General features: G+C 39.4%; 1 protein-coding gene across 9 annotated transcripts in view; it reads left to right on the forward strand.

The window, feature by feature from the left end:
• PDE5A (phosphodiesterase 5A) overlaps positions 1 to 23,166 on the forward strand; it is a 143,895-nt gene that overhangs the window by 68,763 nt on the left and 51,966 nt on the right. For 3 of the 9 annotated variants that reach the window (XM_080373565.1, XM_080373561.1, XM_080373562.1), the window contains one exon: positions 22,304 to 22,886. In XM_080373565.1, coding sequence (XP_080229691.1) covers positions 22,304 to 22,886 — 583 coding nt within the window. The other 6 variants (XM_080373563.1, XM_080373564.1, XM_080373567.1 and 3 more) reach the window with 5 other exon arrangements.

Consider the following 23,166-nt stretch of genomic DNA (forward strand, 5'->3'; position numbering starts at 1 on the left):
GCAATTTCAGAAATGGAGCACCAAGTGTGGAAAGATATGTAGCCATGACAATTTGGACCTGATAGCTCTTGGATCGCTCACTATTTTCCTGAGAAATACGGCTTCACTTATTCAGGAAGGCAGGGGTGGTGCTGACCCACAGCTATTTGATGGGAGAGTCTAAAGATCCATTTCACTTACTTGCTCTAATAGTTTTCTTCTTTTATTTACCAGACAGAAACTAGTTACCTAGTATCAAAAAGTTTTGAAGGCTCCAGGCCCTCAGGCTTGCCAAAGCTTTAAAAAAAATAAATGAGATGAGACAGTATGACCATCCACCGTGGGGAACACTTTTTCATCAGATTGCAGCTGATCTGGGATCAGCAATGGTACATGGTGAATGTGCTCATTCAGACTCCCTTGGCTGAACAAATGTCTACACCACAGATGTCTTGAGGGATAGGCATGAAAACTGAAGGAGGAAATGTAAGGATCCTGGGTATGCCATACCCCTCTGAAAAAAATCAAATGGGATCCAGAAATAGACACACGCTCAGGTATAGCAACCTCTTCACAGTCTGATTGTTCTTACACATTTTGTTCTTGAGTATAATTAAAAAGCCATACAAACCCGATATATTCATTTAGCATTGCTGCAGTTAGCCTTAGTTACAGACTAATCTCTTACACATTTTCCTTGCTTGTTCAGAACAATGGAGATTTTCTGGTTATATCTTTAGGTTATAATATCCATGTTATACATAAGTAACCTCTCCATTCACCTTGTTTACTGTTTAATTTTTTGTTGCTTTTTCAGTCACAGATTAACGCTTTACTTAATTACCAGAGTATGTCTGTACATTGCTAAAATGCCCTGACAATTTTTATGCCCACTGCATAATACTTCAGTGATATATTCTGTGTTAACTTGTAGGCTTTGTGTTGGACTGGGTACAAACCTCCATTCCCACCCTCCCCTTCTATAAATTAAAAAAATATGTGAATATTTGATGACATAACCACTCAAGCAAGAGATATATTTGTGGTAGAGCTTCCAGTACAAAGAAGTTCTGATTCCAGTTGTGGTCTTTAGAGAGTGAAGTGTTGAATTTCATTCATAGTTATTTTTCCAGAATCAGTGATGCATATAGAATACAAATGATGTTTGTTCTCATGAATAAATCAGACCACAGTTTTACTAAAGTATGTTTCCTCCTAATGGGTCAAAAAGAGTTAATTTACTCAGTTAAGTACAGTGCAAGCTGGGTCAAGGAACACCTCATCTTTCAAAAATGCCTTCCACAAAGACCAATAGGAAATGTTCAGTTTAATTACTTTGGGGTCTGGATAAGATCAAGTCTTCTATTACTTTAAATAAATAAATGAGAGAGTATAGGTTAAGATTCAGAAAAGTCTTTAAAACTTTGGCACTGGTCAGATTTATTACTTTTATCTATTTGTAGCAGGACTGCACTGTTATACAAATTTTCTGGGCACCTTAGTGTACAGCATACACTTCACATAGTTTCCAGGGCAATGTCTAAACACCAGTTTTACTTGTTATGGTAAGGTAGAAAACAACAAAATTAGCTGCATATACACTTTTGTTAATGTTATATCCTGGGTTATGAAGATTTCATAGTGATAGCAACAAACATTACTAGAAATTACTAGAAAGATTAACCACCTCTATGACACTAAAATACTCTTCATGTGATCTGTCAAAGCAGCAATTCCTATGTTCACTACTAAGATACCAAAATATCAGGAAGTAAAATAATACCTATTTAACCCTGGGCATTAACCCTAAACCTCACTAAGATAAAATTTAAAAGAAGCAAACTAAGAAAAACATGTCTTGAAATCCCACATGAGTTCCCGAAGACAGAGGAAAGCAAGCATTGTTCCATTATTTAATAAGGAAATTGCAGACCATTTTGCCTGACATCAATGTCAGGAAAACTGATGGAAAGGCTGGTACAGGAAGAAATCAGTGTACAATTAAAGGGTGATAGTATAATTAACGCCAGTCAACACAGAAAATGAGTTTTGTCAGAAAAAAACCCCACAACCTTCTTATTTTCCCAAGAGATTATGAATTAGTTTGATAAAGGCAACTTCTCTAAGATTTCTGTAGGGCTTTGGCTTGTAGCTTTACAGCATTTTTGGTAAAAACCCCAGCAATGTATACCATCAGTGTGGTCCATACAAAATGGACCCAAACCATACTGAATGATCTAAACAAAAATATAAAATTATTGCTAGAAAAAGCTGCAAGTTACAAAAAGTAACAGAGTGATAAATAATGGAAAGGGCAGGCCATTAATATAGAACAACTAAGATCATTTAGTAAAGGTCTGGCCTATATTATCTGGCCAACACAGAGAAGACAAAGTTGTTCATTAAAAGAACAAAGAAAATTAGTCTCATTTCCAAGATGGAAAATGATTTTGTGAAAAGCAGTCACTCTGAAAAGAAAGAAACAGCAACAGTAGACCCAAGCAGACATGCGTTCTCAGAGCAAAGTGTAGGCAAAAGTTACTCATACTGTACAAGATGAGGGAATAGCTGGTAGGAGTTCTTGCTGCTGTTACACCTCTCTGTGGTTTCAGAGAGATCACTACTGGGAAAACATACTGAAAAAAGCATCTCCAGTAAACCAGAAGCTTTACTGAGAGAAACGATACTAATAATTTGTGGTGATATGGAGCCTTTAGAAACTCCAGTTGTTAATATGTGAGAAGTTTGACAGAGAATTATGGTCTATGAATACAGAAATGGGATAGTAGATGGCTTTCTAATCTATTGGAAACCAACATAGTAGGCTCTATGCACGCTACTGAAGACAGATAAATGCAAAAGAAAACCAGTAAAAACGTTGAGCAGCATGGAAAACTAACTGTGTGAACAACATACTCAGGGACATGTTGGATTCGAATCCCTGTATAATAACAATAGTCTTTCTAAAACTTTGCATTAATGCTGAACTGCTGGGTGAGGTTCCATGGCCTTTTATTAGGAAAATACGGGGAGATCATCATAAGAGTAATGTATTTTGAACTGCTGTGGATTTACTTCTCGTTTTCCCCCACAAAAGTATCCCCTTCATGTTCCATTTCTGGCATGCTATGTTATGCAAATATAGCAGAAAACCTTGGGCTGTACGTACCTTCTGCTGCCCACTGTGCCAGTGCTGGTCAGACCCTCAACAGACTTTGATACATATTCTGCTCTCTTCTGCAGATACAGTATTCATCAGCTGCAAAGTCTCAAGTGAAGCAGCATCACATTTAAGAAACATAAAGAAAGAGAAGAATAGCACAGAGCTGCATGGTGGTGGGAAAGATGCCTTTAGCTACCGGGCACTGGGGCAACTCTTTATAACTGTCAATTGAAATGCAAGGAGATTGAAACTGTTAATTGAATTAAATTCTGGATCATGGACATGGGTGAAAGCTATTGTACTACTCCAGTGGAGTCAGGGTTCTCCTCCTCACACACACCTAAGCAGCCCATACAATCCTAAACAGCATGGTCCAAATTGCAAGGAAATGAAAACTTGAAAAACACCAGACTAATCTTTCATTTATATAGCTCATCACTGAGTCTCCTTCCCTCAACAACCACAAACAGGAAAAAAAGCCCCTTATAATTTGACTTCATAATTATCTGTAACTCCAAGTACAAAACCAATACTTCAATTCAAAATCACAATTACTAGTAGAAGTCCTAATAAGAGTAACTGCTAAATGAAAATAACTAACCAGCTGGTAGTTGCTAAAAGCTCTTTAAAAATAAGCTAAGTATCATGTAAATACAAAACCCATTTGTTATGCACATGAGAAGGGTCTGGAATGAAATCTGATCTACACAAGGTTCCTACTTATCTACCACCTCCTGTTTAAACTCTGCCAAACTCTACGTCTACATTAAAAGAAAGAATATGTTAATCACAGTTTCAATATTCAACATCTCAGAAGCCCAGAAGGGTCTGCTGAATGCAACTGCGAATGGACTACGTGGGTACACAGTTACCAGGGATTGTAGCCCATCTGAACCAGTCAATGTATTGCATTTGGTGTTATCCCACGCAATACAACCATGGCGTAATCGTCCTACTTAGATCAGGGCTGTGTTTGCACATTCACTGAAGATGTGCTTCTAGCATGCAGGCACCAGAAGCTGCAGCTAGCTAAACCAGTAACAGCACTGAGAATTCCACCTAGTCCACCTACAGTTTCACTCACCTGCACCTTACCCAATCATTGCCCAGACCTCTGCCCTTCAGCAAAACTGCACTAAGCTTGGTGAGGCCAAGTACACACTTGAGGACAGGCAGAGAATTCAAAATAATCTTGATAAATTGGAGAAATGGACTGCAAGCACAGGATGAAATTAAAAAGGTTCAAGAGCAAGAAAACACAGTTAGGCAGAAGTAGGCAGATGCACAGGCAACATCTGACTACATTACAAGTATTTATAAAAAGGGAACAGAGTACAGTCGGTCACCACAAATCAACAGTATCAGACTGTTGCCAAGAAGGTATATCCGAGGGTGACAGTATTAGGAGGGAAATAGCCCACAAGGTACCCAAAATATCCCTTCCATTTCATGTAGTGTGGATATGCATTCAGCTGGATTACTAGATCCTCACTTGGTGAGACACTGCAGGAATGGTAAAGAAAATATGGCAAATGGAAAACATGACATTCAAGGAAGAATTGAATTGGCACTACTTAAGCTTAAAGGAGAGAAGACTGAGAGAGGGAGGACTTGGTAACAAGTCTTCAAATTTATCCTGAGATTTCCAATAGAAAGGAAAAAAGGTTACAATTTGAGGATATCAGTTGGCTGACGTATTAAAGGCTAATACATTAACCTCAAAATTCTAAATTACGTTTTTCAGTAGATATAGTTAGAAGTATTTTCCAGACAAATGCCTGTGTATTACAAACTTGGAGAAGCTGCTGCTTTCTCGAGGTTAACAATAATTTTGCACAGTACTTTGATTGACGCAAATGCTCAATCACATTCAAATCAAAATAGGAGGAAGCTCCTATTTTACATGGCTTCCTGTAGGCCATATGCAATGCTATCCCAGAGGATAAGGCAGGTTATGCAAGGAGTGAGTAGCTCTGCCTAGCTATGTTTATTTGGGAAGCATTTCCAGTAATTATTTGGAAACGACTGAGAGAATAACCTGATAAGACATTCTCATGATTTAGTATTTTCATCAGTAAAGTAACAATTAGGTTTTAAATGAATTTGATTGTGGTTGCTATTTCACTCTTTTTATGCAACTTAAATAATGGAAGGGAAATGGAAACTTGCTTTACTAATATTAGGATTCTTCCACTGCGTGTGTGTTTGCATGTGTGTGTAAAAGTGCTGGCTAATAAAGAAGCAGAATAGTTTCCTCTACCTTATCATATTCTAGCCTCATTGGCATTATAGTACAGCCCTAAACTCGTTTTAGGAGCCAAAATGGACCAACTGTTTTCCAGATTTAAGGGATGTCAGAAAGACAGCCAATTCCCACTTCTTAGCAAAGCTAAATGCTGCTTCAATTCATCTAATGAGTAAGTCAGACAAATAAGTCAACTGTGGTGACATTTGAAACCTTATTTTTTTCTATTTTAAAGGGAAACAATATAGAAATAAATTACTTTCAAATAAGTGTAAGTAAGTATAGAGTTATTTGAGCATAAAATGTCACATAAATACTTCCCGGATCACATACTTCCATACTTGTTCTTACTAATTAACATGAGTTAGCAGCATTTCTAATTTGTGTGCCTTACACATACAAAAAAAATTTCCACCTTTCTTACCTCCTTACATGACAATATTTGCAAAACGTACAAACAAAAGACTACAGCTAAAACGCTTTTCTGTCAACCAGCCCTGTGATAGAATGGCCTACTGCTGGAAAAGCATCCTGGCTTCTGTATGGAGCTCTCAAACATACTGCTTTGCCACAAGCCGATTTTAAACTTGACACGCTTATTTGTATCATTACTACAAACCCTTCTCAGGTTTATAGCTACTGCCCATCAATTCTGTCATCCGAGTTCTGGAAACAAATTGGAAAGCTGGGCGTGAGCTAAGATACACGGAGCTTTTTCAGAGCACTTTGGAAGCCAGAATCATGGAAGACTTTTTCCACTTTTACCGTTAACTTCTTTGTTATACTTGGCCTTCATCCCCTCCTGTCACCTTAAAAATGAAAACAGCATGTTCATTATTATTCATGGAAATTCATCGGATACAGAGACAGTATCCCTTTTTCCCCCCACTGTTCCATTTTTATTTCTTTTGGGAAAGACTCTGCTATTCTTTGCTTGGGTAGCAATCCTTTGAACTGCTGCTTTACCATTGAATTTACAGGAAGATAATAATTTGCATTGGCTTTACTGATTCTTATCTGTAGGCTGAATAGCAAAGCAGTGCTGTTGCACTGCCCAGCTTCCCCCTCCTTTGGTACGCTGTCATACATCTACTGTCCCAGCCTGAGCAGCTGCTGGCAGGTAGAGGCAGCTTCACCTAAAGGTCCCAAGCTTTGTGGCATGATGTGCAGGGATGCTGTATGCTTCTCAGCTAGCCTAGTACTCAACATAACATGTTTACAGTGCTTAGTACAATATCTGTTCTTAACTGGGGCTTACTGGATGCTACTACAGTATAAATGCTTATTTCTATTAGTGCTACTCCTGATTAGGTGAAATTGTAAAACGTATTGCAGCTGACATAATTTCATTGACCATTACCTTGTTATTCTCCTATGAGACAGAGAGAAAATCCTATCTTACTTTTAAAATACTAGTAATTATGTATTTTTGTTCAACCCTTTGTAAACAAACTCTTTCTGCCTCTTTATAGAAAAGATATTTCCGTGTGTTTGGTCATTCTTGGTTTTCCTGTCTAGGTCACCTCTGATAATTCTGCTTTTTGAGATGTGATGAGCAGTACTATGATCAATATTCCATATGAGACCATGCAGGGAATGCCATTTCAGACATTTATGAAATCTGCATTTTACAATTGTATGTTTTAAATTTCTGTTATACTTCTTAAGCATTCTAACATGGTGTTACATTCCAAAAGCTCTGCCTAGCTTACAAGCTTTCATTGCCATGTACACTGTCAACCTCAAAACCCTTTTCCTGACACGAAACAGTTAATTTAGAAGTCTATGAGTTACGTGAAAGGTTTATTTTCTTTTTTCTAACATACCATACTTTCCAGGCTTTGACACTAAACATTGGCTTCATTTATTGCCATGTTGTCTGTTTATGCAGTTTGCTTGGTAATTCTGTTTCCCTGCTGAAAGATTTCTCTTTGCCTTGAATAGTGTCTTGACTCTTGCAGCATATCTTAACTGGTTCATACCTTATCTTCTCTTTTGCTCTTTGGTCACTATGCAAGTTTCTCCTGCGATTCCTTTTATAACAGAGTAACGTTCACGTAAAACCTCCCTTTCAGAGTGCCTCTTATTACACACAAACTCTCACACAGCCAAAAGACACACATGTCCAAGTGAGCGTTATGGGCAGATGTGACACAAAGACACAGAAGAGGAAACTTTCCCCAAGCTCACGGACAGGCTCTTAATCCCTTTGCTGTGAAGTTCCTGCTGCTGCTCCTTCTCAGGCTGCAGAATCCCACCGAGATCTCTGTAAGTCGAGCCTCTAGATGCACTGCAAAAAAAATTGCTAAAGTGTGCAGGGATATCTGCTCTATCTGAAGAATGCTGCCTTGCATGCACTCAAAGGGGTTTAGGAGCAGCAGAAAACATTGTATATGATCTTTCTCAACTGATTACACAGGAGAATGATTTTACAGAGCCTGTACGTCCCTTTCCCAAAAAACATGCTGCTATTTGTTATTCATATCTTACCTTCAAAGATACTGCACGTGATGACACAGGAAACCACACATGCGCATCACACTTTGTGCAAGGTCTTTTGTGAATGCAGCTTCCAAATAATTACAAGTGTGAGTGCATGCATACCTTAGAATGGAACTACAATACATGAGAGTGATGTTCAGCGGTAACCAAAATTTCAGTCCTGGCTGTGTAACATTGGAGAAAGTAGGAGCTGCGTGTCGAGCATCTTCAAAACTAGGCTGCGCTTATTGAACATGTAAAATGGATCTCAAAGCCTAACTGCAGGCATGAAGGACTGAAAAGCCAGGGCTTTAGCACCGCTTTCCAGGCTGAGGTCTGTCAAAGATCACACACTGACACCCAGGGCAAAACACTGCGAAGCGACACCCTGTTAGCACCGAAGCAGGCCGTACCTCGGGACGAGCCCCTTTGCCAGGCAGCGGGAGAACAAATTACTTTTTCACGGCTTGCCTTTGCCCCCAGCCCCGCGGGGAGCGCCCGGCCCAGCCGCCCCGGCTCAGCCACGCCGCCGCAGGGCCGCCCGCCGCGGGGCCGCGCACACGAGCGCGCCCTCCCGCTACCGCCGCGCTGGGCACCGCCGGGGCCGGGGGCTGCCGCCGGTGCGGCCGGGCCGGGGTGGGACGGGCCGGGGTGGGGCGGGCCCGGGGCGCGGCAGCCCCCCGGGGCGCTGCGGAGGTGGAGCCGGCGGGAGATGCGCTGAGGTGCCGCCGGGGCCGGGCAGCACCTGGGAGCGGGGCGGCAGCCAGCCGGCTCCCCCCGGCCGCGAGCACAGGGCCGGCAGGGGGAAGCGGCGGCGGCCGGAGGCAGAGCGGCGGCGCGGAGCGGAGCATGGAGCGCAGCTGCCCCCCCCCGCCGGAGCGGGAAGCGGTGGAAGCGTGGCTGGACGATCACGGCGACTTTACCCGCTCTTACTTTGTTCGGAAAGCCACAAGGTAAGACGGGAGCGGCGGCGGGGAGAGGCCGGACTTTTCTTCCCAGCAAAAGGTCGCTCTTCCCTCCCCCCCACCCCCCCTTTTGCCGTCTGCATTGAAAATAAAAAAATAAAAGACAAAAAGCGCCCGCGGGGCCTCGGAGCTGCCTGCCCTGCGCCCGGCCGCGCTGTGCGGCGGTGCCTCCCGCGCCTCGGACGGCCGGGCCAGCGCCTGAGCGGAGCGCGGTTCCCCCGCCCTCGGTGCAACTGAGTGGAAATCTGTGGGAGCCTGAGGTAACCCCTCGCCGGGAGGGCACCTTATGTCATTACTTAGTGACCCGAAACAAAGCGCTGCCCATGGCGACCTCGCTCGCTCCGTGGGCTTGTCACCTTATTCTGGCCCCTCGGCGGCCACCGGACGGCGAGGGCGATGGGTTCGGCGCCAAGGCAGGCAGCTGGCGAGGCGTGCGGGGCCGCTGAAGCCGTACGCTGTGCGTTCGCGCCCGGAGCTCCGCCGGGGGCCGCGGGGGTCTGTCCGGGCGGGACACCGGCACCTCAGGGTGCGGCGGCCGCGGCGCGGAGACGCTGAGGGGAGCGGGCGCCGGGGCGGGCCGGCAGGGGGCGGCGGGCGGGGGGCAGCGCGCGGCCGGCAGGGGGCGGCCTCTCGGCGCGCGCCTGGCGGTGGCGTTGGGCTCTCGCACAGAACCTGAGGTAAAAGCCCTGAGGAGCTCGCCTGGGTGCTTCTCCGCTGGGTTGACATGCTGCCTTTTGGAGATAAGACGAGGTATTTGCTCAAACTTCCAGCAGCGGGACTTCCAAGTTGACAGTCGAGTAGATGAGGCTATTTTTAGAAGTGGAGTCAGGTTTCCATTTTGAGTATTTTCCGATAAACAAAGCAGTGGGGATGCGGGGAGCACAGGCGATCTGCAACTCCCACGGTGTATCGCAGTGGAGAGCTCGGGTTAGTAAGTCCCACGGTTTGTTCCTCGGACGCGCGCCTGAGCCGGCCGCACCATCTGCTCGCCGCTGCCGGTTCACTTCTTTCCCAAGTCACTTAGCAGGGATGGACGCGCTCTGAAAGAGGTTTTGCTGCTGCTCCTCTCTGCATGGGATGGGGCGGTAAGAAGAGAAATCCCCATTAATAATTGACTCGCAGTAAGCTGGAAAGCTTCAGGGGTCACCTGCTTTCTTGTGACCATCTGTCAGGCAGACCCCTTTCTGCTGCTGCTTCTTCCTTAGGTTCATTTAACAGAAAAACAAAAAAATGCCTTTTAAAATGTCTTTTAAATGTTGATTTTATGTCTTTTTTTTTTTTTTTTTTAATAAGGCTGTGCATAGGTGTAGGATGCCTAGATGGAAGTAGTTAGCCTTGGTATTCTCCAGAACACTCGTGCACGGTACGTAGCTGAGGGGGTAGTTTGTTTGCCCAGGAAATAGGGTGTTAGCAGCTTTGAGAAGTAACATTTTATTAGTTCAGCCTGTCACACTTCCTTTGGAAACTGGAAGTAGTATTGAACAAATAGGAATGCTAATTAATAGTAACTGCTGTGTCAGATTTGTTTTACCCGTGGAGAGGTTTAGGTTTGGTTAGTCTTTTTTTTTTTTTCCTCTCTAATGCTGGGACACAGTTTTGTGTTTGTGTGGGTCTGAGGAGAGGCAGTGGTTCAGAAGATGCAATTCGGTCATGTCTCATGATGGTGATGCCTCTGCATTTAGGGAGGGTTTTGCAGAAAAACTGTTGACTTTGAGTTCTCGCTTGGCAACAATTCTGTGATGTTTTTGAAGTGATGGAAACTGTGTTTGTCTCAAAACTCTCTTCTCAGCTGTCTTGTGTGGAATGTTTTCTTTTTTGTCCTTACTGTATAGATAGAAAACTGTAACTTTATAATTAGGAATATCTCTTTTATATGTAAGCTTTTATTTGAAAAGGCAAATGACAAATTACTTGACTAAATGTTGGTTCAAATTTTATTCACTAAAATGATATCCTGTAATGCTGAGTGGTTTGAAGGAACAGAGGTACTCTGTAAAAAGGTGTAATGTTTTACATTGTAGTGTTATTTAGAGCTTGAAAAGAGCAAACCCCTAAAATTCATTGCCATGCTTTCGGTTGAATCTTTGTACAACAGCAATACATTGAACAGAGGCTTACTTAGCATTGCATTACTCTGTCGAGTAAAACAGCTTTCCTTGAATGAGATTCAAGTGTTTTCTAATCTTAAATTACTGCTTCATAATTTTTGGTTTGCTTCATAATATGACAAGGTCCTCACAGGTCCTAAAAGCAATAGACCAAGTAGTTAGTTAATTTGGTATTTTGCAGAGCACAGAGGCATATTCTACTTCACATTGCGAGCTACAATTGCTAATGCGTAAGGATAGTTTCTCTCTCTGTTTCTCAAATATTTATGCAGGGGAATAGGGAAAGATCAGCAGTTCAACCATTTATTACAGAGTAACACAAGCCCTCTTAGCTGATAGTAATGAACTTTGAATCAGAACCTAATTTAGCAATTTGATAGGTATTAAATATTTTTCCCTGCAATTAATGAATTCCCTGCAGTGTTTTATACAGTAGTTCTTTTGGTAATTTCCACCAAAAAAATGTTTTAATTAGGTGACTAAATAATACTTAAAATGCTTGCTTTGGGTGGTCTCATGCCTGCAGATGTGTTTTGTTGTTGTAGTGTGTTTTTTTTAAGTATGGGGGTCACATAATCTCATGTAGTCATTGAATAGTTACCTCTTGTTCCATTTTGCATTAGTCAGTTTGATATTAGTTTCTGTTTTCATGGCTTAAATAAAAATTATATTTTCTCATAAGGTGGTACTTTAAAGGAAAATGTTGGTTGGTTGTTTTTTTCACTATTAGTTTGTATTAATTGTTGTGCTAAGAGTTGCTAGGCTTCCCGATCTGTATTCTGCATTCTTGTGGAGAAGGGCTGCAGGTCATCTACTTAACAAATTTGCACCTGTTTTCCTCCTCTCCCTTAACATGTGTTGTAGAAGCTAAGTATATGCAAGTGGCTTACACCTTGTATTTTGATCTTGCGATGCCTCAAGGTTGGTAGCATCTACAGGCAGGCCCCATTACTGCTTTCCTCCAGCCTTTGATGGCTAGGTGGACTGACACATTCTGCAATAAAGCTATGTGTGTTGGCTTCCACCTGTGCAGTGCAAAGATGCAATCCTATAAGCCTGTAGTCCAGGCGAGTAGCTTTAAAATGCGCCCTCCTTTGAGTATGTGAATAAACAGTGATCCTGTGAGTAAGCTAGAGAATCAGTTATTTATTACTTTATGTTGTACAAGTGGTGTTCAGAGATAGTAAGTAGCTATTATCCATGTAGTGTTGTTACAGTATGATCAAAGTGCAGAACAACAAAAGGGAAGTGTATCACCAGCACACTCAGTGACAAGATGAATTTGGTTCACTTAGTGATACGGTGTGCTGGCTGACAAACCTGGCTGGAGAGTTTGCCACTTACGGGTTCAAGATTTCTAAATGCCTAAGCTCCTACTAAATTTAAGGTATTTTTTTTGTTGTTGTTGTTTGTTTCAGCTCTTCTTGTTATTTTTTCCCCCTTCAAAGTTTTAGAATAGCCTATCATACTCTGGCTTCTCAGAAAGCAGAAATGTTTTGAAGTAAAATTATTCTTCTTTTAGATTGTATCCTATGTTTACCCATACTGTTGTTACAGGCTCTCTGTAGCTGCTGCTGCTGCAAATACAATTGTTCTAGCTAGATGCTATAAAGGCATAATCTGCAGCCGCCTTTGTCACAAAATTGTACTGCGTTTATGGCTGAATTTGTTACCCTTTTTCTTTTCCTAAAGTTTTATCTTTTTAATTTCTTTTTAAAAAAATATCCATGCGTTGTCATCATGTTCAAACATCATACTTACTTTAACCTCCTATGGAATATTTCTGTGTTTCTGACTTCCAGCTTGTCCCTAATCTTGAAAATACGGGAGTGAATCTCATTTAGTCGTCTTTGCGATCTGAAGGAGCAGACTGCCAAAACAAAGTCGAAATTCTCCTCTCAGAGGCAACTGCGTTGTTCCAGGCAGTTTGTGTCTGGTTGCCTAAATGCATGGCATGATAGATACAAATTACTAACCCAAGTCTTGTTCTCCTTTTACTGGAAATAAGATAAAATTCTTTTGTTATAAATACACCTTGGCTAATTAGCAGGGCTGGGATACATTTACAAATGAGGTAAGGTGGAGTTGTAGTTGGAAAAAGAAATGTCCTTAACTGCATGGTACTTCATAGTGCTTCACTAAAGATTTCAGAGGTGGCGTTTACTGGGAGAATGTACTTTACTGAAATGCAGAAATTGCACAACTTGAATATATCAATTACATTTATTACTTTGAAAAAACTCAAATACAGTTGTTTGGGGTTTATTTGTTTTTCATGGCTGATGGACAATTAGTTCGTAATGTGCTGCCTGCAGTACTAAATTACTGAGGACATTTGCCTTCTAATTTCTGTGTCTAGAGGGCTTTTAAAAAATATTTTTCATTTTGAGCTGGCTATTTGATATTTAATCTCATAAATATTATATGTCATATGCATTAGGTCAAGTCATTGTTTGGTAATATATGTATTTTTTTTTCTGATTGGAAGGAAATTAATTTTTTGAGATGGTGTATAAAAATTCAGATTTTTTTAAGATAGAGCTGTCAAAGATTTTCTGCAATGAAATGTGCTTTGGCCTGTGCCTTTTCTTAAAAAGATATTGCTGACAAACAAAAAATAATAATCCTAAAAATATACAGGTATGAGCCATATTCATCCCTAACGTGACCTTGGGAAGTAGGCAGTGGGTTTTAAGCCTCTATGATTGAAGGACCCCTAACAGTTTTCCAGTGGAGATGCAGAATCCTGTGCACATTGTTTGAACATGCTGAAAGGGGACTTGCTTTTCTAAGTTACCATATGTGAAGCATTTACAGGAGGACTGCAGATCCACTGGTTGTTTGGACCATGGCTTGAAAACCACATGAAACAGTAGCGTTAATGAAGGAATCACAATTTTCTCCCACTTGCTTGGTTTTTTTAGATATTGGCAAAACTTTTCTGAGAATGAAATACAGAACTGCCCCCCCCCCCCCCCCCCCCCCGATTTCTGTGAAACCTTGGAAAGTTTTATTGTTCGTCTAATGATCTCCATAATTGTCCCACTTATAAATATCCATATCTTTATGCCTTTCTTGATAACTGCAAAGTTTTAAGGTCATGCCAAAATACTTCAAGCTCCTGATTCAAAAAGCACTTGAGAAGGTAAGGAATGTTACTCACATGCATGAAGTTGTAAATGTGATTAAGTATTGTTGGCATTTATTCTTGGAAATAAAGCTAGGTGTGTGTCAGAGTATTTTGGAAACGATGTCTAAAACAGCAATTACTGTTTTATTGACAAAGAAACTGTCATTTGAGAAACGATAAGAAATCACTTACTATCAATTTACATCTTTAATGCCCAAAAAGCTATAACCTGAACTCCTACACAGAGTCCTTGGTGTGAAGATAAACTACTCAACAGATAGTGCTGAACAGCTGCAAAGAGAATGTGCTTTTACTACATACAGTTTGCTATAGGTAATAAAGAAACAAATGGGTGTGCACATAATGAAAATACAACTGCTAAACCTTAGAGGACAGGTAAAAGATAAGATGGGATGAACTGTAAACAGTTAAAATCTTTTTGCCTTATTTTGATTCAAGGTAACATTATTACCATATTGCAGTACTTTTGATAAAGCCAATAGGCGTTTGAAATCTCATTTCCATTTTTTTGCTCTTCCTAAGAAGACTTTAGAGAACAGGGTCAAATTTCTGGAAACTGGGAAGAAAAGTGGAGCAGAGACATACATTGTCTCTGCAGGAGACAAGAAAGTCAGACATCTTTTATTTCTAAATTGTAGAAACTCGTGGAAGTTTTGTGTTGGGCATGTATTGAAGAATCATTATGTTAGGAGGAAATTTATGTCTGTATTCTTATAAAAATACCAATTGGTCTAATTTTGAAGCTGAAGTGAGACTTCCATAGTGCATTGAAATTGTGCTAGCTCTCTGCACAAGGATAAAAGTCATGGTATATCACCCATGATGTCTTTAGGTCAAATCAAGTACATCATAGCCTATGTTCATCCTTATTTGAATGCTAGATTAAAGCTGAATTGTGTGGGAATATATGGCTCAGATGAAGACTTACAAACAAAGCAACTTTAGACAATACATTCTTGACTTGAACTAATATGCTACCACCTATTTTAATTTTCACCATTAAAGAGGAAGCATTTGGCTTTTGTCATGAATAAATATAATTAAGAAAACCACAGAATACAAGTCTTTCTCTTACTTAGTGGCAAAGAAACATACATAATTTCAGATGGAATGCTTTCTTATTTATATGATTTACTTGAAGGAAACGGGGGGGGAAAAAGGCATTAGGCACAAAAGGAGCTATTTACAAAGTGCCAGAAAAGAAGCCCTGCTCAAATGGCCCTTGTGAATAACTCCATGGTTGTAATTTCACATTAGGTCTGGCACTGAAAATATAGCCACAAAATATATTTGCTTAGTAAAAGATATATATTTTCCCATTTATTTGTGCATTATGGTGAACTCACCCCAGCACAGAGAGCCATCCCAAAGCCTCTGCACCACTTAAGTCCTACTTAATCCCTATTTTAGGAATTTAAGTGGAACTGAAGTGGTGCCTAAGACTTTGGTGAGGTCTCCAGGCAGGTGTGAAGTTGACCTTTAATCTGTCTTTCACCTAACTCACTGGCATTGTCCTGTTCTTTTCCACAAGAAAATAATTAGGTATATAGTTATTTTTAATTTTTTTTTTTGAGTGTGGAAGAGAAGTAAACATTTGGAGGAGAAATAAACGTCATGTTTTGCAATTTGACCTTCAGTCCCTGAGGATTTATTCTGCCTGTCTTTACAGTATGAATAGAGAGTCCCTTCCGTGGAAGAAAGCTTTCCTGTGAAAAGTTAAGCTTGCAGTTTGGTTGTTAAAGAAAACTTGAAAATAGCCAAGAACAGCCTGTTAGTGTTAGTCCTCCATTTCAAATACTTTTGCTTCAAATAATAAAGCAAAGCTCTGCCTCCTATTTTAAAAAAGAATATGAGCATTCAGACAAGATTTACGTTATTTCACAGTTCTAAAAAGTTATTTCACTCTTCCATGAGCATGGTTTGAATCAAGAATGAGTTCTTAATTTAGATCTGTATTCAAACAGAAGTCAGTTGGGCTACTTAACATGTTTGAAGTTAAATGTATGCTTATATATTTGACTTAGTTGTGCCAAAATAATTGGTACTGGCTTTTAAGTCATGCTTTGTCTTCAAAAACTGTTTGCCTACGACTGTTAGAAATAGCATCTCTAGTAACTATAATTGGAAAGGGTTTAAGGAAAAACAACTATTGTTTTTGTCAATCTACTTTTCTAGTTGGTTTGAAAACACTTCTTTTGCAGTCAGTTTACTGTTTTCCATCTCTTGAGGCCTTAAACAGTTTACTTAAATCTTTCCATGGCCAGAAAGGAGACAAAAATTCTTAGAACATGATCATGAAATAGGAAATACTGGAAAGAAAATGGGTAGGCAAGTATAATATCCAAGTGACTTTGAGTTTCAAACTCATTTGTTAAAACTGAATAGTTTTGAAGTTGTTGCTAATGCTTTAAATTATTTCTATGTCTAAATTATGTCAAGATGTGGGAAAGAAATTTGAAGACATCTAGTGGTTATTTTAAGGAAAGCAATTGAGAAAATAGTTACAAAGCTTGGCTTGAAATACTGTTGATTTCAACACTACCAGGATTAGGCCACAGGAATTCAGATACTTGAAAGCTGGCATTTTCTATTAGGCAAGTTTGGTGTGAATCTCTCTCCTGCAGTGTATTATCAGTAACTGCTAGTTTGAATGAAAAATTAGCATAATAGTCCACACAGCTACTGAAACATTACACATTGTTTACACAAAGGATTTATGAGCAACAGAGAAAATGGGGAATTTTTTTGTTTCACTGAAAAAAAAAAAGTTTCACTGAAAGCTAGTCATTGCTCCATCCTCTTATGGTACAGTGATTATTATACATTCTTTGTGCAAGATAAGATGCAGTATGCTATCATTATTGCATCTCAGTATTACTTTCGTGCTCTGTTTTTGCAAGATTTTTCAAAGATACCAAATACTTGCTGAATGGTCACACTAGTATGGTATTACATATCTAGCATGGTTACATGTGTGAGCAAAGACAATTATAATCTGGCTATCTTCACTGTTTGAGGGGTTGGTGGGGATTTTTGGTATCTTTTTGTTTGAGAAGTATGCCCTGTATTTTGAAGGTAATCACAATGAAGCAAAGATGGGTACAATAAATAATTTAATATTCCCAGTATACAAGCAGAATAGTAATTAGTGCCAGGTCAGCACAGTTTGATAGGTAAGGCACAAGAAATAAAGCAAGGATCTCTTCAGGTCTTAGATCTGAAGTTATCTTCAGGTCTATTTGTATTGTTCTGCATGACCTGGCTCAATCCATGTTACTTCCTTGTGCCTGTGTTTTGTCACCCAGTGATGTTCTGGTTTTGTTGCCTATTCATACTGACAACTTCTTGCTTTAGGGACAAGTCTGCTTCCTGTACAGAGTGTAACAAATCAGGGCCACAGAGTCTTAATTCCCCTGAAGTTCTTGAGTTCTTATGTAATGCAGATGGTGTGTACTTGTATACAAATGATTATAGAGAGGAGGGTCACCCAATTATTGTTTTTTTCTAATTCAGATGTTTTACCTGCCATCATATTTTCATCCCCTTCTCATCCCTGTTTCTTCAAGATTTCTCTCCAATTTTGTCATCTGCTGATGAGGTCACTAGCCAAATTCAACAGTCACTATTGTCATGCTCCTTTGAAACTGTTTTATAGAGGAAAGACTGGATTTGGCTGGTAGAAGTGACTAAAAAATACTTATTTCACTTAGTTCAACTATTCTTGTTCATGAACTCTGAGATAAATTATAGCTGTTTTGAGTGGCGGCACATACTGCAGTAAAGGAGGCATATGCAGCTCATGAGGAATGGGTGCTCACGCCTGCAGCTCCTCAACATTGCAGAGATTACTATCCTGGGATGGAGGCATTGCATTGGGTTTAACTATTTGTGTAGATCACTATGGATTGGTGTCTGCTCTTGTTTAGTGCACTCCTGCAACTTCTAAATTTACTTCTACAGCAAGGGTCTTGCCCTTACAATCAGCTATTGACAATGCCAATGCATACTGAAGATTATTCATAGGAATCGAGTAGTAGCAAGTGTGTGTTTCTTTCTGTAGTCCTTTCAAAATGATCTCTTAATCATAGCACTTGTTACTAACTTCCAGTAACATCACTTGTGGTTCAGTATGTGTCTGCCATCAGATAGCCGTTGAGCTAATTCTGTGCTGAGAAAGTAGTTCTGTTAGTAATAATACTCTTCTTGTCAGGCATTGTTGAATAGAATTGTGTGTCAACAAGGAAATGCATGTCAAGACTCTGATAGATTTTAAACAGAGTTAGCGTATGTCAGTTAATGTGAAATACTAGTTCTTCCACCCGTGTGCGTAACTTAGTAAAAGGAGCTAAATAGCTTCCTTGTTAGAAGCAGCATTCAGTAAAGGTCAGTGAACACTGTTCTTATTCCAGCTGAATTTGAACAGCTTTCCTGTTGCCCAAATAGAAATGGCTAAATGGTTTGAAGTTGAAAACCATACTTTCAACAGTATAGTTAAGGATTTGTTGTTGTTAACCTACAGAGTGTTTTTGAGAATTGCATGCTATGCTGGCAAATTATTGGACCATCATCTAAGAGACATTAAAGGGGACAGGAATATGTTACTCATAATTATGCAGTTTCATATATAGTTCTGTTCAATGTCAAAGTGCCTCATAAATAACACAGTTACCTTTGCTAAGAACTGACTGTTTGTTAGGTATGTAATTACTTTCATGTGAAAGATTTCACAGTTATGTTCCACATCGCTCAATAACCTCCGTAAGACAGAGAAATTAATATTTATTTTACATAGTAAAAATGCAGGAAGGTAAAAACTTAATTACCTCATGGCCACAGGTTAAGAACTGGTATTATAATTTAGAATACATTGTTCCTACTGATTACTGTTACTATGCCATCATTACACAACACTCCAGAATAAATAAAATGGCAGGTTTCAACTGATAAACCACATTTCTGCTTTAGCTTTTGCTTTGTCTACAAAGGGTACCTGATTCTTTCTCTGCTGTGTATCTTTTATCAACACATCCATATATGTAAATTCAGTGTAAAACAGATCTAGGTGAAATGATAGCATTTTATATTCTCCTTTACTCATGTGTAAATAAGCAGTGAATCAAAGATTGCTCTACAAATTGCTGTCACTCAGTAATAGTACAGGTTCACACCTGAGCATTTTCAAACACGCCTAGACAAAGTACACAGCTTCCTAATCACTTGCTTGTTTAAGAATGCTCTCCATCTGATACTAGGTTATTACAGTTACTTTTAAATCTTATTTTACCTAAGTGCCAGTTCTCGGTGTTCAAAAATCAAATCACCATCCACAATCATGAAACTGGGTCAAGTCACAAGTGTTCTTTTAAAACTTCTGAGTATTCTGTATACCTTCTTGTGTCTAAGGCTTTAAATGCACCCAGTTCACAGTTTTTTTTCTGCAGCCTTAGTGCTAGATGCTACATTTTGTTTAGAAAATACTACAATTTCCAGTTAATTTCTTCTCTTGAGGAGATTAAAGTGGAACAAAAAGAACCCACGTGTAACACAATACATACGATGACAAGAGTTACCAACACTGATTTAGAGGCTGTACTGTGTTTACTTACACATTTTTGCATTTTAAGTCTTTTATTTTTCTTAAGGATACTTTTGGTCATTTTAACCACAAATTTTTAATCTGTTTTCTCATTCAGCTTCATAAATGAAAATTCCAAGTTATCACACGCTAGCTTGTTACTTTGACTGTCATTGAAACAGCATTTTCACATGTGATATTGCCCTATGCAGATAGCATTATGCATTTCAGTAAGACATGTTCACAGCTCCCACATTTAATATTTATCCTGTTTAAGTACTGTAAAGTAATCTTGTTACATTCAAAGTTCTAATAATAAATAATTGTTCTTTATGCTTCTTCGCTGCAAGAAAACATTTGGATGAGGTAACTCCACCAAAAAAAAAGTACCACTGCTGTAATAAAGAAAAATAATTGGGAGGTTTTATTAATATACTTAAAAAGCAGAGCTTACTTCCTTTAAAAGTAAGTAGCTAAGCAATGAACCACAACTCTTTCAGAATAACAGTGGAATTTCATTGTGTTTTCTGGCACCATGTTTCCAGTAACTGGACTAGCTTTAGATAGCTGGGAAATTTATAATAGATGTTGATTGAGATGTGTTATTGCTACAGCAAGCACTGTTCCAGGAGCTTCATGGAAAATGTAAAAACATTGAATGAAATCCTAGCTCTGTAGAACTCAGGCAAAACTCCCACTTTCTTAATTGTGTCCAAGTTTTCATTCAGCAGTTTTGGATACTCATTGTCAGAAGATTCACAAACATCCTATGTGACCACACTGACCATTCAGCCTTCAAGACCACTGGGGCTATAAATGATATTAACCATGTATGTAAGGTTTTGCATCATCAGGACCGCAGTACACAGATAGAAGCCAAAATAAGGGAAGTCTATCATCCATTTATTTGGAGTTGCACTGGTGTAAATGAGAGAAGAGTTTGGTTTTACAGTGCTATACAGTGATACTTCAGTCAGATACAGTTTTTTAAGGAGCAAAAAGTTACTAGGTAGCTTGCACTGAAGTGGAGTGGGTAGAGTAACATAATGACTTTCTTTTGCCCAGGTGCTCCCTTTAAACTCACATGATTTCCTAAATCAATTCAGTTTTTCATAAATTTTTTTGCCTACAGTTGAGGTCTCCAAATGATGTGTTTGCAAAATCTGAAAAACTCTTTCAAACCTTCCAAATAGAAGACAAATAAGCTTCCTGGTATGGATTGCTTGCTAATAAAAATAATATTTGTGGGCTTTATATTTTAATTGATTACATCACTTTGAATTAATGGTACTTGCAGTATTGCGTTCTACAATATAGAAGAAGCCGTTCTGTAAGGAAAAAAAGGCAATGTACAGTGCTTTTCATATTTAATATACTGATGCATGTAACTGATCAGTGGCTGACTAACCTGACTAATTTCCATGGTTTCATTCGGCTTCACTCTTGAAATTCCTGTGGTCTGCTGAGCAAATAAAAAATATCCCAAATTTAAGACATGACCACTGTGAAAGGTTTCCAAAAGATCAGACTTTTTAATAGGATTTTTGCTGTTTGTAGGCCCAAACATTATGTAATTCAGAAGAAAAACATTTCTTCTGAGAGTAGATCATGTGCTGCGAGGAATCCTTGACACTGACTAAATGAAATAAGAAGCCCTGTATTTGGAAAAAAACCCACACACACCCCCAAAAAAAAGCCCCACAAAAAAAAACAACAACCAAACAACCAAATCAACAGATTTTGGTCAAGAAAATAATGTAGCGATAAGAAAAAGCCCACATATCATCAATATCATAAGTATACTTATTGATAATTCAAGATATGCTGTATTTACTGAGGATGTTATTAGGGTTGGCATTGTAGTGCTAAATTAATTTGAGAAACACAGTTAAATCCTAGAGATGCATTACATTTTTAAGTTAATGATAAACTTAAATTAATTTGGGGGGCATTCAGGCTTTTGGGTTGAATTAGGCAATGAGTTGCTTCTGTAAGGAAAGGAAACAGGAGAGATGCATGAAAACTGTCTTTTCATTATTTTGAAGGGGTTGGATCAGAAGTATTCATGTTTCTTTCTGACAGTTTTTAAGCAAAACTTTTGTGCTTTGAGGCACTGTTCATTAACTCTGAGAGCTAGTATATAAATGACAAAAGTAGGAGTGGCTGCAGGTGATTTGACAGAATTAAAGTTAAAAATTATCTTTTTAAAAGTTAGAAATGGTGTAGAAAAGCAGAATTAAACCAGAAAGTTTTGTCTTCATATGACTATATATACATCTTATACTGAAATCCAAATCTTAGGAATGGGAAGGTCCAGAACTTCTCAAGCACAAAATTACAGTGCAAGCTTCTGATCTATATTCTGAAAGCCACAGCATATGCAGTCTTCCTCTGCCTTATTCAGGTATTTCCTTTAGGCAGAAATAGCTTCCTTATTATGGGGCATAAAACATTACTGCTTAATCTAGGCTAAGTGCTGCATAAAATTAGAATATTGATACAGAGAAGCACTAAAGGTGCACTCGCATGCACTGAATGAAAAGGCTGAAAGTTACCCACTTTTCAGCGTCCTCTTCAAGTATGTATTTGTTCCTGAGGATTTTTAACTTACATCATTTACTGTATTTTCATTACAGAGAAATGGTTAATGCATGGTTTGCTGAGAGAGTTCATACCATCCCAGTCTGCAAGGAGGGAACCAAATCCCAGAGTGTATCCTGTGCTTGTCACCAGCCAGCCTGTGCTGAGACCACCAACTCTGGGACACCAGCAAGGAAAATATCTGCTTCTGAATTTGATAGACCCTTACGGCCTATTTTTGTCAAGGACTCGGTTGGAGCAGTGAGCTTCCTCTCCGGCTCTGAGAAGAAGGAACAGATGCCTCTGCAATCTCCAAGGATTGAGACCAGTGCAGGGGATCAATGCTCAAGACTATTAGAACTTGTGAAGGATATTTCTAGTCACTTAGATGTCACAGCGCTTTGCCATAAAATTTTCCTACATATCCATGAGCTTATAGCAGCTGATCGCTATTCCCTGTTCTTGGTCTGTGAGGACAGCTCTAATGAGAAGTTTCTTGTAAGCAGGCTGTTTGACGTGGCAGAAGGCTCAACCCTGGAAGAAGCTTCCAACAACTGCATTCGCCTGGAGTGGAACAAGGGCATTGTGGGTCACGTAGCAGCTATAGGCCAGCCTCTCAACATCAAGAATGCATATGAGGTAAGCCAAGAAAATTTATCTTGAACAAATCTGAGAAAAGAAAAAGCCATATTAGCTGCTGTACTAGTGCCGTTTTAGTATATGTATTTGGAGCTATATTGATTTAAACCACTCCAGATGCAAACCTGACACCATGTTTTTGGTTATAATACATATATTATAGATAAACATGTAGCTATGACTAATACTAGAGGAGTGCTAACTTCAAAGTAAATTATGGAAGCTTGACACTAGCAGGCAGATACCAGCCCCATCTTAACCAGCTATGTGCACACCAGTA

The sequence above is a fragment of the Falco punctatus genome, assembly GCF_963210335.1.
Source record: "Falco punctatus genome assembly, chromosome: 1".
Taxonomy (NCBI): Eukaryota; Metazoa; Chordata; class Aves; order Falconiformes; family Falconidae; genus Falco; species Falco punctatus.